Genomic DNA, 17,698 nt, shown 5'->3' with positions numbered 1-17,698 from the left:
AAAATTCTGATCTCTACCTCAATCCTAAGAACTTCTTCCTTGCCTTCCTTATGACCCAGAATTATGGTTTCTCAGGCCAAGTTAGTCATTTTAATTACATCCCACCCTTTCTGCGAAGCGGTATCAACTATAACATCAACCAGCAGCAACACTTTTTCCACAATTAGTGCTCTCTTTAAATTGGGAGCGCTTTGGAGGAAAAAAAATGGAAGAGTTGTAATCGTTTTGAGATGGATGGTCATCGTGCTTGCTGTCTATCCACGGCTGGAACTCCATTTAACTTTAAGGAAGTCTACTAGAAGTGCCTGCTCAAGGATTCCTGGCTCAAGTTTCTGATGTGTACGGTCTCGGCCCATCAGGCATCTCCCTGTCCTGTCATCCCTCCTACCAGTCTCCGCCTCCGCGGAATTGTCCCAGATCCTGCAGCAGCTGCAGGAAAGTCTCTCCATCCCTCTTTGCGGAGTGAGACGCACTTCCCAAGACGCAGGAAATTCGGCGGCTTTCGGATCCCGCGGTCCAGGCTGCAAAGGTCTGCGGCCCGGCCCGGCCCCGCCCCGGCCCCGGCCCCGCCCGCCCCGGCCCCGGCCCCGGCCCCGCCCGCCCCGGCCCCGGCCCCGCCCCGCCCCGCCCCAGAGAACGCCGTCGCGTCTCTCTACGTCACGCGCTGCCGGAAGTGCAGCTGCGTGCACGGCGGGGGCACGTCTCCGGACGGTTCCGCGCGGTGTTCCGCGTGCAGCTCTCCGAGCAGCGCGGGAAGCGGCCCAGCGCTTCGTTGTCGCCTCCGCCGCCGAGGTGGTGTATCTCCCCGCGCGGGCGCTCCGAGCGCGGCGCCATGGAGGTGGTGGAGGCCGCCGCCGCTCAGCTGCAAACTCTGAAATTCGGTGGCGCCGGCGTCGGGGTTGACCAAGGTCTGGCCGTGCCGGCTCCGGACCCCGCTCCGGTCGCAGTACCGGGGGCGGACGAGGGGGCCCCGGACCTTGCGGGGGAGCAGCCGCCTCAGCTCGCCCCGCCGTCGCTCCCGGAGCCGCATCCCGGAGGGAGCAGCCTGGAGACGTCGGACTCCGACTCGGACTCCGACTCGGACAGGTCGGGCGCCCGGCGGTCCGGGGCGCGGGGCCCGGGGCGGGCTCGGGGAGCGGGAGGGCCCGGGGAGCCGGGGCGCGTTCCTCGCCGCCCCCTGTGGATCGCGCTCGGGGCCTGAGCATCGCCGTCAGAGCCCCTCGTCCCCGAAGTCTGGGGGTCTTGTGTACACCGTATCGTTTTCAGCTAGAGTATAGGAAATCTGTGGATATAGGGTTGTTCCGTGACCAGTCGTGTGGCGTGTCCTTGGTGGTTATAGCTTATAGTTTGGGACAGAGCCGACTTTTCCCCATCCAGTTTAGTGTGTGCGCTTGTTTGTGGAGCCAGATAAATGGAGCATCAGGTGAAGGATTTTATGTGTTTACAAGTTGGGTCCCGGCAGTTTTGTTCGTAGAAGCTTTCTGGTGAGGAATTATTAATGAAATTAGCGAAATATTGTTATTTTAGTGTTACTGCAGGCTTCCGTAGGTTTTATGAGCCACCTCCCCCCTCTCTCGCGGTGTCTTTTAAATATGAAAGTTTTGTGGAGGGAGGGGACTTCGGCGTGACGTTACTACACCACGCTGCACATCGTCTACAAGTGTTTGACTGTGTCTTGTGCGACGCGGTTAACAAAATAGATACTACCCCTGCTCTGCATTCTGCTGAGAGGGACGAAAAATAAAAGTAAACATACCAATCAGCCAGTGAGTTGGTGACAATTACCACGAAGGAACAAGCTAGGCACTGAGAAAGTAATAGGAGAACCCAACCCGGTCGGACCCTCTGGCCATGATAAAGTTTTAATTCTAATGGGTGGAGAAACTATTGAAGAATTTTTGAGCAGATAATTGACATGCTCAGGTTAACGTTCTGATGTTTTGCTCTGTGGATAAGGAATTGAACTGGGCTCAAGAGTGAAAGCAGAGTGGGCAGGGTTAGTGTGGAAGCAGTTGGAAAGATGTTCCGTTAGTCCACGATGTGACCATGTTTGGATTGAATATTTTGACATCTCCCTGATCAGGGTCGCTAGTAGATGTTGTAGTGGCCGAGTCAGAGAGGCATCAGTTGGGTGGATGGTGGTGCTGTTTACTGGGATGGGGGCTGTAGACCAATAGGAGTATTAACTTCGGACAGTTAATTTGAGGTTTCCCTCACAACAAATTGGAGATGTCATGTAAGCAGTAGGATGATGAGTTTAGAGTTCAGAGGACAATTCTGGTATGGACATGTAAATTTGAACGTCAGATTACAGATAAAACTTACTTGAACTTTTTAATATGGATGTTTTCAAACTCATACAAAGTACAGAGAGTAATACAATGAATGAACATATACTCATCACCAAACTTGACACTTTCCAATATTTTGCTAACTTTGTTTTATCTAACATTTCTAACATTTTTTTTTAACCTGGTAGTGTTAAAACAAATTTCAGACAGCATGCCACCTTACCTGTAAATTCTTTACTATTCATCTCTGATAAAATACTTTTTACATAACCACCATGTCATTATAAATCATAGTAAAATGAACCCTAATTCCTTAATATCACCTAATACACACTCTGTATTCAGATTTTTCTAGCGGAATAGGAGTCATGTTTACCAGTTTTATCATTGACTGAGAATGCAATAGCTTGAAATGATTCCAAGGTTTTTACCTCTGGTGACTGGATTGAGGACTAAACAATGAAATAAAAGTAGAAGCTCGAAGACAGAAGCAGATTTAGTAAGGAGAATGCACTTTTTTCTTTTAACTTGTGAGTGTGAGACATGTATAGGTCATTCATACCACAGTTGCTGGTAAGCAACTAGAGATCAGGAGAGGAGCCTGGGGATATCAAGGCTGAAGATTTGGGAGTTATCTGCACATTGGTAATGATTGAGCTCATTGGATGAGGTTATCCATGGAAAGAGTACCAGAGAAAGAAGAGAACATGAGCATGGGACTCTTAGAAACAGTACATACAAGGAGCTGAAGTGGCTACCAGCAAACAATTTAAGAGGAGAGTTACTGGCACTGAGAATTGCTGTGGAAGTCAAGGGCTAAAGGAGATTTCAGAGAGTAGTGTTCAGCATGGTTAGTAACTTTGAGGAGTTTCCAAATTGAAGACTGAGAAGAAACTCTCTTGGCTTAGTTGTGATTTTGTCCTTGGTGACTAATAAGAGAGGTGCCTTTCCCAGAATTCTCTTCTGTCAGTGATTTGTCACATGCTTAATTATATTCAGACTGTGGCATGACATGTGAGGCAGTTGTAATAAGAGGGTTTGGGTTATAGCAGGGATTTTGTGATCAATGGATTAAAGACTGCTTTCCAAATACCATAGTCAGTTTCGAAATGCTAAGCTTTTGAACAGCAGCCATAAACATCTAGTAAGGTAGATATTTCCTAGTTGAATAATCGTATTTTGGTACCCTCATAATAATGCTTTTGTACTGTTTTCAATTTTTTCTTCTCTACAGTGAAACAGATTCCGATAGTTCAAGCTCCTCTTCTTCCTCATCCTCATCCTCATCGTCTTCGTCCCGTATATCCCTCCCTGCAGTGCTGTCAGATGGAGAAGATGATTTACAAGTTGAGAAGGAAAATAAGAATTTTCCTCTTAAAACAAAAGATGAGTTACTTCTAAGTGTAAGTACTTAGATTTGTTACTGAACTTAATTTGCATGTTCTAAAATATTTTATGGTACCAGTATCGATCTCATTTGGCCTATATCTGCTCTATAAATTTGAATACCTTTCTCAGCTTTTATTGGTCATACCTTTGCCATGCCTTGGCTTTCTTAAGTAAAAGAAAGTATTGATCTGAATAATTTCTCAGGTTGCTTCCAACGCTAACATTTGACAGTTGTGCTGGGCATCCAGTTTGGCTTGCTGCTTTTCATTTTTTATCTTCCCTAAAGAGTGTAAAGATTTTTTTTTTTTTTTTTGCTCTACAACTCAGGAAATTTTGCTAAGTAGCAATTGAAATTATTTTTTTAATCGACTGCATTTAGAGAAATAGTGAAATTAGGTCGGTTGCACTTTTGAGGATTTATATTTACTTGAAGTTTTTGCAGTGTTTTCATTATTACAGTTGGAAAAAACTTGTTTATTGTGGATTGGTATTGACATTTGATAGGTTTGATCTATAAATTTAACTCTTATGTGCTTATTTCCTTCTAAGCTGTTACTAGGAGGTTGATGGTAGTCTGGTTGAATGAAACCTTATGATCCAAGAGGAAAGTCTTCTCAGAATTTCACAGGATATTGCCACATGTTTATTCTCCCCACTCCCACGTGTACTTTAGTTATTATTAAAGCTTTTAAAAACCTTAATGATCACTGACTGTAATGATATAATACTTAAATCAATGAAGTAGTAAAGCAAGATTTGAAAAAAAATTTTAAAGCCTAGAGTCATTCAGGCACCTTTTCATGACTGTATTCACTCGATATTATTTCCTTTTTCTCGTTGTAAGAAATTTCCTATCTCACTTAACACCTCATGTATTGAGAACCCTTGGATTTGTATGCAAATTCATCATTAATTTATATTTCCCTATTATAGACATTGATCTCTGTCAGTGGTCTTTTTACACAAAGCCTCTCCCAACTTATGACTATTTTCTGAAAGTATTGGTAAACTTGATCTTTTCCCTGTATCTTGATCACCTTTTTATTTAAGTTCTCTCTTAGAGTATAAGAATCAACAAATAAAGGACCACAGTACTTTGATTTATGTATGTGTTTCATTTTCTTATTTATCTTACTAGACCTGGAATTTTTCCCTTGGAATTTAATGCAAAATATTAGTCAATATACTTAGGTATTTTTCTGGATAGAGTGCTCGTATTTTCATCAGAAAGTCAAAAAGGGTCTGTGTCCATAGAGGCCAGGAACCACGTTCTTGAGGACTGAGTTCAGACCTGGTCTTCGTGGTTCCCTTAGTGCCCAGCAGAGTGCTTTTCGGTCAACGGTAATATGTGATTGTAGAATGGGTGAGTGAACAGGCATCTTACATTCACCCACTTTTAAACTATTACAGCACACCTGCCATATGCCAAGTGCTGTAAACAAGACCCATCCCCTTTCTGCTGTCATAGTACCTACTGGAGAGAGAGAGAGAGAGTAAATGAAGCAGAGACAAATACAGTCACTAGCTGGAAGTGCTGTTGAATTGTGAGTGTATGCTTTGCTCATATCAGAAAATTGCATTTTTTGCTGGGAAGGAAAGTATGTTAGCTTTTAAAACTTGGAATAGTGTGCTGCTCTGTTCCTTTTTGTGCCAGTTCTGAAGGATCTTTGGGAAGGATGGAAGGGGCAATTATAGTCTTTATTTTTAAATTTTGGATTCTTAACTAGCTGTTTACTTTATATTTTCATGATTAGGAAATAAATGTACTAGAAGTTCCTAGTCTTTTAAGCCACTCTGGTGCCAGAGCTAGGTGCAGGAATGAGTTCTCTGGTCTGCCCTAAATCTTTTTGACTTAGGGTCTGAAAGAGTATCTGAGGACTCCTTCAGGACTTTAGCTCTGAAGTTCAAGGGAAGAGAATGACTTGGCCCTGAACACCAAGGATGGTGTGGCTACAAGTACTCAGTATCTTTAGGACTCTGCTCTTTTTCTGTTGCTCTGTAGGTGTTTCTGCGCAGGGCTGGTGGCTTGGCCACTGATACTCCTGTATGAAAGCCATGGAGAGAACTTGTGCTGGTTTACCGGGGGCTCGGTACTCAGGCCTGAACAAATAATTGAGTCTAGTGAGATGGGTATTCGGATTGCCTGGACATGAGTTACCTAGTCACTGCTCTTCTTGTGGAGAGTGTGTAGGAGAGTGTGTGCTTGAGAGAAAGCACAGGGTGAGTGTGAGAGCCAGGTGACAGAAAGGAAGCGTGAGAGCGTGTGGAATTTGAGGAGGGCGGGAGCTGGGTGGGTGTTTTCAACCCCATGCAAACCACAAGGAATGGGTTCTCGGTCACAGGAAAGGGAGGCTTAGAACACTTCAGACGGGGTTGCTGTTCTGTCAGTAATAGTATTTATCTTCTGTGGAGGGGAAGAGGGAAATAATAATACTTGGGAGCAGTTAATCACATGACTTACATTGGACTCTCGTGGCGGCAACAGAGACCCTCAAATTGCATCAAGAGAAGGGGGATTTGTTGGAAACTTACTTGGATAGGAAAGCCATCGGGAACCAAGCTAGCTCTTGTGGATGGCCGTGCTGTTTCTTTTGTACGCTTCTTGGGACTCTCATCGATCCAAGTGTCATATTCTTGTTTCCTGACTCACTTCTTCTGTTTGCCTGCAGAGTCATCTTTTTAATTCTCGCTTACACCTGCATTTCTCTTCTTGCTCCTGGCTGTACGTCTGGTCTCTCCTGCTTTAAACTTCTCCACGAGCTGGCTATTAGCGCCATATTCTTTCCTGACTATGACAGCTTAGATTTGTCTTTTTTCAGAAGACGGCAGTCCGCGCTTCCTGGGAAGCATCCCCTCCTTTGTTACAACTAGCTCTGGCTGGTATTGAATGTGCCATTTGTTCAGGTCTACTGGTGTGTGTCTTCTTAGGCAGCAGGGGTTGTGCAGCGGAACTGTTTGTTCTGTGTAGTCTATTAATTTAATTTCCTAATGAAATTCTGAAGAAGATGAGAGAAATATTCTGTGTTGTCTTTGCCAAAAGGCATACATAAATTAAAATGGGCCAAACAGTTAATACCAGTTTCAGAGTTTGTGCTGGATCATTGAGATCTTTAGAACATAGACATGCCCAGTTTAGCCCGGTTTTATGTCCTACCTCTTTATGAAGTATCTCATATGCTAGGCTGTTTGCTATTGTTGTTCAGGCATGCCGAGCTTAATTTTTACCTCCATTTAGCCTGTTTGTCAAACAGGAATGTTGCCTTCCTGGGTCGAGCTTTTTAAATCTTTTCCATTGTTGCAAAGTTAGGTCCTGGTGATCTACCTACTAGCTATTGCGGATCTCTCATTGTAAGAATGTGGGAGCTACAGTGAGGTAACCTCGAGATTGTTCTTTTAGAATTAAACAGTTGCTTTTTAAAAAAATTTTAGTTAATTTATTTATTTTGGTCTGTATTGGGTCTTTGTTGCTGCGTGTGGGCTTTCTCTAGTTGCGGCGAGTGGGGGCTACTCTTCGTTGTGGTGCGCGGGCTTCTCATTGCGGTGGCTTCTCTTGTTGCGGAGCACAGGCTCTAGGCACGCGGGCTCCAGTAGTGGCTCGCGGGCTCTAGAGTGCAGGCTCAGTAGTTGTGGCACTAGATTTAAACAGTTGCAACAATCTCTTGGGATGACAAGATGTGGTTATAACTTGTTTTAAAAAAAGATGAGAGGAAGAGGAAAAACGAGGGATTGGTCAGCCATAGAGGCATTGGAAAGGAGAATAGACTTAATTGGCTTTTTTCTTAATGTCACAATTACATAATATATGACAAAGTTAACCAAGTGGAATCATTCTTTTAGAACATAAACCCTTCAATGCTGAGAAGGTTTATATTAATATGTAATCTATACAGTAAATGTAAAGCAGTATGCATATTACAGTTTTGGAACTACATTAAACCACATAGGGTTTATTCAGTGTTTCAGTGAATTGGAAAATTAGGTTCTATTTGAAGAAGTTTCTCATCAATTTATGTTCTTAACTGTTCTTTCAAATAAATCTGATGTAATTAAAATTTAGAATCATAAGGACATTCATGGGATTGTGACATTGCAAAGTCTTAATCAGAAATGAATTGTATAAATTAGTACCTATTGAAAACCTGAAGTTTTTACATAATATTTTAAAATTATGATCACAGTGCTTTTGGGGATAAAACATAGATAATACTGCAATATAGATAATGTGTATTTATACATGTAATATAACATGACCAAGAAAAAAACTTAATGCTTGTAGGCAATTCTTGGTAAATTTACCTTCATAATTTAGAGACTGCCTATATTATGTTGTATATATACCATATATATATATACACAATATATGGTGTGTAATTTACAATATACAGTACATAGGCAATATACAAATGCAATGTATGTATATATACAATATACAGTATAATATAGGTAACATACAAATGCAGTATAATTAGGTTGACCCTTATAGTTGTATTAGGGTGAGTACACTTTTTCTGATTCTGGCAGTGCAGACCCTTATCCTAACGTGAGGATATGGAAATACGTGGGCCACCTCAAGTGGTCAGAATTTACAGTGGATTATTTCACATTTTTGACTTCCCACCATCTTGAAATTGTACTGCACCTTGTTCTACAGTTAATAATCGTTGATTGAATGTGGTGTTTTCAGGGCCCAACTTGGTTGATGAGTTTTGTCCTAAATGCAGGCCTTGTTCAACTTCAGCTTTTTATGACTTTAGTATATCCGGAATTATTATATCATATCTTAGAATACCGATGGCACTTACTAGCATTCTCAAAATACCTGATATTTAAGAAATGGCTTATATACTGGAGAGGAGGTAGGTTTTCATTAATACTTGGTGCTTTTTAAAAACAGTGCTCAGATTTTTTAAAAAATTAAGATTTTATGCTTCATTGCACAAAGTTTTTTCAGTAAGGCTTGTATGAAGCACAAATAATCCTGAATAAATACTGATTTATTCAGTAGAGTATCCATATATACCCTGTGTATATACATGTATATGATCATTATTACACAGAAACATTCCATTTATTAGCTTTCTCCATCCCCAGTAGATTTAATAAGTGAGTTGTGATTGTTTTTAGAGAATAAAGGTAAATGTCTGTAGAGAAGACTCCAGCTAGAGAGTGAGCATACACACTTGGCTGAAAGCAGAGTAACAACAGAGTTGATGACTGAATGCCCAGTGAATTGTACCAGGTACAGGAAGCTGAAGGATTGACAGAGTTGATGACTGAATGCCCAGTGAATTGTACCAGGTACAGGAGGCTGAAGGAGTGAGTGGAAGGGGAGATGACTTGCAGTGCAGTGGTCAGGGAACACATCGTGGCTTGACCTTAGATTGAAAGGTGGATAGGATCTCCATAGAAACGGACAGGTGAGCAGAATAGGAAATTTCCCAGTGAAAGAACCAAGTCTGTCTCAGTGGAGTTGTGTCCCCGGTGTTGGTTATGCTGTAGGGGCTCAGGAAATGTTTCTTTGTTCACTCATCATCCATGGGAGTGTTTTCAATTCTAAAATGGATACTTTTTAACCTTTTCACACTTCTGAAAAGTTGGGACTAATAATTGATGGCAGTGATTAGCTTCACAGTTTTTTGGCAGTGCTTTTAATTCTGTGGTATATAAAGTCAGTGTCTTAGATTCCGTGAGGTATGGACTCCTCAGTTAACATAAAAGATAATGCTTAGGGTTATATTCATCATTGAAGGTTTTTTCTTATGGAGATGGATTATGATTTTATTTTACTTTTATATTTATGCCAGTTAACTTTCGAGAGTATTCTTATGAGCTTTGTTTTTGTGACAATAATTTTAGAGAAAGATGGGATGAGAACATTGTAGTTTACTACAAAAGGAGAATATAAAGAAGATAAGAGAATATAAAGACATTTCAAAGAAGTGTTCACTTTCAACTTGTAGGTGAAAATATTTAATGGGCTAATGTGAATCTAGTGTCATATATGATAGGGTAATTGATGAGGGCAAATTAATGCTTGTTGGTGATGGCTAAAGGAATAGCTGAGTTCCATGGAATGTTGTAAAAGTACTTTCCGTGGAGAAGTTGATGAATCCAACTAAATGTTATATGAAGTCCTAGTTGACTCACAGTGTAGAGACCTAATCCATTCTTTTTTCCAATATGTTTTACCAGTTATAGGAAAAAAAAGTTAACAATCATGGCTCTCAGTACTCCAGAGATTGGATCCTACTTTCCAACCATATCTGAAAAGTGAAGGCTCACCTAATAGCATCAGGTAATTGGCCTCCACGTGCATGTCCTCTGTTCTTGGGTAACATGAGAAAGTGGTCAGATAACTTCATTCCGCTTTCCTCACTTTTTAAAGTTCTCCCCAAACTGGCACCAAAAGGATTTGTTGCCATTTGGAATGTTTGATGCCTTTCCCACTATCTGCTGCCCTTTTTCTGTATTTGTGAGTGAAAACCCAAATCAAGGTTCTTTAGGTAATTTTACCTCAAAAGATCATAAGTTAACTGATTTTTTTCCCCCTACCCCAGTGATAAGTCTTCATAGAGCTGGGGAAGTCAAGACCATTGTAAGGTATGACTGTCTTCTCGGAGGGCCATTTTTGACCCATTAGCTCCTTCCGTTTTTGTGCTGGAAGTTTTAGGCACTGTTTTTTGACTGGTGTGTCTACAGTTTAATTTTTAATAGGGTGGATTTTTAATGTTCAGTGCTTCTCATTTGAATTTTCGTTTAACTGAGCAACCGTGTAGGCCATAAAGATGTCTGAGAATCAGAATATAATCATATTCTTCTGATAGACAGTGGTTGATCTTTCACGCCTGCTTGAGAAGTGTGGTTAGGACCTTGCATTTCTTTAATGCCATAGCTGTGAGCATCTGTTCTCCAGAATCAGAGTAACTTTGTTCAAGTCTGGTATGTAATTTCTTTATTAATGTTCTGTCTTTTTGATTGCATGCTGTTAAACATTTTTTAAAATTGTATCGTTAATCACTTGTGTGAATTATTCAGAACTTTTTTTGCTCAGTTTCTCACTATTTATAGCTAAGAAGCCTGAAGTAGTGAGTGGAGAGGAGCAGACTCAGAACTAGCATCAGGTGGATTCCAGGCAGCTCTGTTTTTAGTTACTGTTGTGGAGGCCTGCTTAGCAGCATTGGAATTTGATCATTTGAACTTCCTGATTATTTCCTTTCTGAATAATATAGGATAATTTGTCATGGTAAAGGCTGATTCTGTCATCTAATTTACACTTTCCTACATTACTGCAAGAAACCCTACATTGCCTTTTAGTAAAGCCTTTGACTTGGAGGTATAGAGTGTGTCAGAGTAGAGGATTGGATTTCTTTAGTATGTTGAATTTCAGGAGTTCATTTGCCAAATGCTGTGACTTTTTTCTTTGCCTGATGATGCGAGTGAAATACTTTTCTTCCTTTCCTTGTCTACTCTTTGTTGTTAAATTTGTCATTACATGTAAACATTTTGAATAAATATGTCCATAAAAACTGTTTTTACTTTTCTTTGATTTTTGGATCAATAAAGATAATATTAATTTTATTTAAATGAGTGCATAGATATTTATATCTAGTTGCAGATACTGTACATCCAAAACAGTTGTTAGTTTGTTTTTAATTTTGGAAAATAACAATGATGACAACAGGGATTTATCACACACCTTCATTTCTGCCAGTGGAGTATTCAGGTTAGTGTTCACACCTAATATGGTGTGTGATGTCAATAATATGGCCTTAAAATTATACTTGTATTCATGGCCGAAAATAGATTGGTCCTCCTTTACCTGGGTATATATTTAGTAATGGAGGGCTCTTTGGTTGTGTGAGAGTGTAAAGCAGTGCTGTCCAGTAGATCTTCCTGCAGTGATGGAAATGTCCTATAGTGACCCTGTCTTCATACCATAGCTACAGAGCACTTGCATGTGGCCAGTATGACTGAAGACTGCAGTGCAAATTTTATTTACTTTTAATTAATTAAATTTAAATAATCAAATGTAATTAGTGTCTTGTATTGGATAAGCAGAATAGAAGGAGTCTTTTCTACTCCCTCATTAATCTTTCCATGGGGGTTGTAGGTAAACTAGGCTCATATGTTAATCTTCCTAAGCGGCTGTAAATAGCCTTCTAATCTTTTGTTTTCATTGCACTTGATTTTGTTTATATGATGAAGGGTCCGGATTTCCCTCATCAGCTCTTCCTTCAGTTTTTTAGTTTATCGTTATGCCTCTTATTTCTGATTCTTTATATCCTCTGCACTGTCAGGGCTGTAGTGTACTTTAATATGTGTTCTGGCCCCTTGTTTTTGGTTATTGGAGTGTGTCTGTGTTTCTCCTCGTTTCTGTCACACACACACATCCTCTCTCCACTCCTGGAAAAGCAAAGTGCTTGATTTTTGTTTGAAGGAGATTATGAGACAGAGCAGATTCATTCATTATCTTACCAGGGCAGCTTCTGTGTTATTAGCGGGCCAGGTGTTAATCTAATGGCTGTAGTAATGTTTGACACTGCAAAGCTGAGGTATCTGTGCATCAGTCCTAGGCAGTGAAGCTTAATTGGAAGCCTGCCTTTTTTACTTTGTTACTGAGAAGGTCGGGTTGAGGTCCTTTTCATTCCTTGAGGATTCTCTTTTGAATTTTAAGAATTGTATTTTCATTATCTAATTTCTGCTCTGACTGAAAAAGTCTGCGACCTCTTCTGAGATTTTTTTTAGCTTGGACTGATGAGCTAAGCCAGTTCATTTTACTGAGCACCTACTATGTGCTCGCCATTGTTCCCACTATAGCAACAAGCAAGGCAGACTGGTACCTATAGTTGTTGATGGATTTATTGTCTGGTTAGGGAAAGACTTTAAGCAGGTAAACAAATAGTATGTTAGACAGTAATGTATTTACAAGAGAGCAAAGCCACAGGATAATTCGATGAAGAGTGACTAGACTTGGTGGTGGTGCAGTTCTTTAGATTAGTAGTTCTTTAAATTAGTAGATAAGGTAACTTGTGACATCTACATATCAAGATCAGATCTTGTATTAATGGTCTGACATTGTAGTCCAGAAACTTTCCCTTTGAACCTTCTAAAGTTCTGCCTTCAAACCTGCCAAAAATCTTCGTGGAAAGCACATCTCTTGGATGAATTGTTGAGGGAGTTTGGGAGATTTTTTTCTCCCCCTTTTTCCTTCTCCTCTCCTAGTATGCTCGTTTAAGAGGAGCTAATATCTCTTTTCTCCCTTGATTCAGTCCCCAAAATACTATTTCCAAAGCAAATATATTGCTTGACTTAACTGGATGTTCAAAGGCTCCAGAACAGGCTCTTAACCTGGAATTATACAAGGCTGGTTTTACTTCTTGATCTCGACCTGGAATTGCACTAGGCTGATTTCACTTTTCTCTTAACAAGTTATATGTATAATATTTGGTTCTTTATATACCTTTTGTGTTCTGCAGAACATTTGGTATAGAGACTTCATGCATATCGCTTTTATAGGGAGGGTCTTTTACCATCAAGAAGCAGTGTGATGCCTTCACTGGCCTTTTTTAGGAATCTCAGAACTATGCATGCATTCCCCCATTACAGAGTACTGGGGTAGCTGAATTGGAATTAGAAGTGTGGTGTCTGTGTTCTAAGTTTTGGTTCTACATGAGATCAGAGATCCTCCCCATTTGAAGGCAAAACTTTTTGTTCTGTTAGTACATAGGTTTGAAACAGGGTAGTAACAGGAGTTAAGGGAGTCTCCGAGACTGTGTTTTGACCACAGGTGTGAGTCCCTGCCTCACTACAGATATTCTGGCTTTGTTTACCTTCCCTTGTCTCCCTCATGCTGGATGTCTCATAGATGTCCTTAGAGCAGGACATCTGGACTCCATTAGACCCTGTAGTCTGACCTGCTCAACTTACAGTAAATTATGTGGTGATGATATCAAAAGATGATGAAAGGGCATTTGGTAAAGTTCAACAGTCATTTCTGATTTTAAAAAACCTAACACACACAAATAGGAATAGGTGAATACTTAACCTTATAAAAAGTTCCAATCAAAATGCATTATTATGCTTACCATTTGAAACATTCCTAATAGTCAGACATCATGCTCACTATCATCACAATTGTATTGTGGTCATACCAACCAGTGTCATTTGAAAAGTGAAAAATGTGATATACTAATACTGAAAAGGAGGAGGAGGACTTATTTTTTTTTGAAAATATGGAAATACAGTGAATACACAAGAAAATCACTAGACATAAATCTCAGCATGGTGTTTTCTTGTGTTCAGACAATTTTAAAATTTGAAACTAGAGAAGCGATGAAAGTGTCAGTGAATTTTAAGTCATCTTAGTATAGGGAAGGTCTTTCTAAATGTGACACGAGTTTTAAAATCGAAAAAAATGAAAAGATTGATGTATTGGGTGTAGTCAAATGCCAGTTTAGTAAACAACTTAAATGCCAGAAAACATGGTGAGAGGTAAGGGAGTGGATATTTGCTACGTAGTTGATAAAGAGCAAATGTTCTTAAAACCCCAAAGTTTTCTTATAAATTGATAAAAAGATAAACCTTCCAAAAGAAATGTGTATAAAGTATACAAGCAATTCATAAGCACACTCAGGTAGCCAGGAAACATGTCGTCCTGATTAATGAAGAAAATCAAATTAAGGCGAGATACTGTTTTAGACCTATCAGATGGGCAAAGATTTAAAGTTTGCTTCTCAGTGATGGCAAGGATGTAGGAAAATCTCTCATACATTTTTCGTGGAAGTGTGAATTGATGTAACCTTTTTGAAAAGAAATTTAGCAGTATCTGTCAAAATTAAAAATGTTTATACCTTTGGATATAGCAGTTCCACTTAGAAGAATTTATCATAGGAGTTACACAAAGATATGTTTTAAAGAACGTTCATTGTATCATTTTGTGTAATGATAAAAATTAAAACTGCAGATAAATGTTGTATCAGGTGATTGGTATACTAATTTTAGGACATCTATACAGTGGAACTGTAGGAGTGTTTAAATAAAATAGATACTTATGTTTTGGTGTAGAAAGATGTGGAAGATATAATAGATACAAGGGATAGCTTATATTACAATGTGGGTACTTTAATTAAGTGAAACATATCAAAGTTAGATGTTAAGTTTGTGTCCGTCTAGTAAGTGTATTTGAAAGACTGTTAACAGCTATCTATGGAGAGGAACTGGAAGGTTGAAAGGAATAGGGTGGGGGGAATTTTTGCTTTTTATTTCGTATCCTCCTATACTACTTCAGTTTTTATTTTTATTTTTTGAAAAAGGGACATGTATAACTTCTGTACTTTAAAGTTAAAAAAGATCAAAAAAGTACCAGAGTTTAGGTTTGTACCAAAACATAATTATATTGCATGGGCCTTAAATTCCTCCTAATAGAACACACAAAACAAGGAGCCTTCCATTTTGTGGTCAAATAGCATTTATTTATTTGAGAATAGTGCTGATTTTGTGTCCTAAGTGTTAACGGCATACAATCTGCCCTTCTACCCAGTTCAGAGGTTTTCATAAAAGATCTAACAGCATTTCCTCTTTTCTTCCTTTCCTCTACCTACACAGTCCTGGCTTTATTTAACCAGCGGGCTTTATCACAGTCCAGAAGGAATGAAAGTTTTTGCTCTAGACCTTAACTATAATTTGGTGAGGAAGCGGGGCAGATTTCATCACTGTGCTGCTGCATTAGAAGATGCCATTCGCCTCTTGTAGGAGGCGCTGCTCTCAGAGCCAGAGTCCTTGTGAGATGCCTGTCACATTGCCCTCTATCACTAAAGCCTCCTGCCTGCAGCTCCCAGCATTATAGTCCTCCAGTCTCATATTTCATAGGGTACGGGGTTTCTTTAGCTAAGAACTTCTTAAACAAGGCTGTTCCGTGCCACATTTACCAGTTTGTTCTAACAACTGAACCCCCTTCTCTATTCTGATACACACATGGAGCATTTTCAAACCATGGTCTTTGCCAAGAAAAGGCTTTTCATATTTAATATGATAAAATGACAAGCGGTCGTCCTCTCCTTAAAAGTACTCAGGAAGATTCCGACATATAAAACACAATCATTTCCTTCAACACAGGCCAGGCTAACCATACAGAGATACGTCTTCTGCATTGAGTTGGCTGAGACCCTTAATGTGGCTTTTCATAACTACTCCTTGATCGGAAGGTAGCATCCGCAGAAGAAAGTTATGCTTTCGCTCTGGTTAAGTGATTTTGTTAAAAACCTCGATTTGAGTTCCCATAGAGGAAAATGATTACCCAGGATATGCTCATCTGCAATGTACTGTATAATTTAGGTTTTCCTGTCTTCTCTAACATTTCTCCCAAAGTTACCTTTTTTCTCTCAAACTAACCCCAACATGCCATTAACAAGATCTTTGCACTTTCAAGCCCTTCTTAAGGAAAAACTTCCTTTGAAGAATCAGTTGTGATCATTTAGCAAAGGTGAAGAATAGAAAGCTCTGTTTGTTTAATTTAAAGCCTAAGGTCTGCTTTATTCTTAGATTTCTCTTCAACTTCATCTCTACTTCAATATCTAGTTTCTGTAGCAGCTGACATTCAGTTAACAGCTGGGTCAGAAAAGAGAAATCTTTAGATGTAAAAAAAATTTGGATTTTAACCTAGACAGGGAAGATAATCAGGCAACACCTTCACAACTTTTTGGACTGAAGCTTACATTCTGTTTCCAGGAATTCTGTACTTTTTCTTGAAGAGGCCAGAAATTCATCTCTTTCACACAGCCCCAGAAAAGTTAGCTGTTTCTCTGTTCAGCTGTTTAACCACAGTCAAATTAATTAACCAACCACATTAAGGCAGCTCAGAGAACTCTCCTTGTGTGGAGAAACTGGAAATATTTCTCTTCGAATGGAATGTCTCTGGGAGTTACTATGTGAGTTGTCTCTTTTCTTTACCTTGGATTCCTTAACAGCAGGTTTTGGGGGTAGGGGGAGGGTGGTTTCTTGTTCAAGTATGATTAGGAAAATCTAGAATGGTCTTCAGGCCTGTGTTCTTATGGGTTAGGCTGTAGACACTAGATCGCTCGAGTCACTTAGGTGGGGAGATGTTGAAGGGGGGAGAAATGCTCAGACACTGAAAAGGACAACATCCAAGAGATGACAGGTACTTAATGTTATGTCTCAGAAACGGGTGTAGCACTCTACATGGAAACCGTCCTTTTTTTAAAAGTTAACTTGTTGAAGCTGGAGGAAGGTTAATGCTTTCTTATATTTCAGGAACTACCTACTGTTGAAGAACTCACTATTGTTCTGCCTGAAGGTATTGAATTAAAGCCTCTTGGGATGGTTTCAAGTATTATTGAACAATTAGGTATGTAAATATTTTTATTAATAAAAATTATCATTTATATCCAAGCATGTACTAATAATGAAATCAAAGACTTTATGACTGGTAAATTTTCTCTGAAAGATGTAATAACACTTCATTTTACAGTCATTAGGTTTGAACAGATAAATTCAGATTTTGCTTATACAAGTAATACATAAATACAGTGTCTTTATAAAAATTTAAAGTGTGCTTTTACTGACATACTTCTCCAGAATTTCTTTGATTTGGTATATTTTCTATTGCTGTTAAATTACTACAAATTTAGTGGCTTAAAACAACACATTTATTAGTTTACAGTTCTGTGGGCCAGAAGTGTGATATGGGTCCCACTGACTAAAATCAAGGGGTCCATCAGGCTGAGTTCCTCTCTGGAGGCTCTGAGGGAGAATCCTCATATTCCTGACCTTGTCAACATCTAGAGGCTGCCGCCTTCCTTGGCTCATGGCCCCCTCCCTTCATTCTCAAAGCCCATAATGTAGCTTCTCTCTGACCTTCTTTCCTCATCACGTGTCCCTCTGACTGCAGCCTGGAAAACGTTCCCTGCTTTTAATGACTCCTTAGATGGGGTCTACCCACATAATCCAGGATCATCTCCCGTTTCAAGCTCCTTAACCTTAATCACATCGGCAAGGTCTCC

At 39.8% G+C, this 17,698-nt stretch overlaps 1 protein-coding gene across 1 annotated transcript in view; it reads left to right on the top strand.

Moving 5' to 3' along the window:
* Positions 1-695: 695 nt before the first annotated feature.
* NAF1 (nuclear assembly factor 1 ribonucleoprotein) overlaps positions 696-17,698 on the top strand; it is a 38,850-nt gene continuing 21,847 nt past the window's right edge. The window contains exons 1-3 of the mRNA XM_060147087.1: positions 696-1,086; positions 3,526-3,694; positions 16,950-17,043. Of these exons, the coding sequence (XP_060003070.1) occupies positions 833-1,086; positions 3,526-3,694; positions 16,950-17,043 (517 nt within the window). The 5' untranslated portion in view covers positions 696-832. The remainder of the gene's footprint in view (positions 1,087-3,525; positions 3,695-16,949; positions 17,044-17,698) is intronic.

The sequence above is a fragment of the Lagenorhynchus albirostris genome, chromosome 4 (genome assembly GCF_949774975.1).
Source record: "Lagenorhynchus albirostris chromosome 4, mLagAlb1.1, whole genome shotgun sequence".
Taxonomy (NCBI): Eukaryota; Metazoa; Chordata; class Mammalia; order Artiodactyla; family Delphinidae; genus Lagenorhynchus; species Lagenorhynchus albirostris.
The sequence above is the reverse complement of the archived record's forward strand: the minus strand, read 5'-3'. Positions and strand labels throughout refer to the sequence as shown.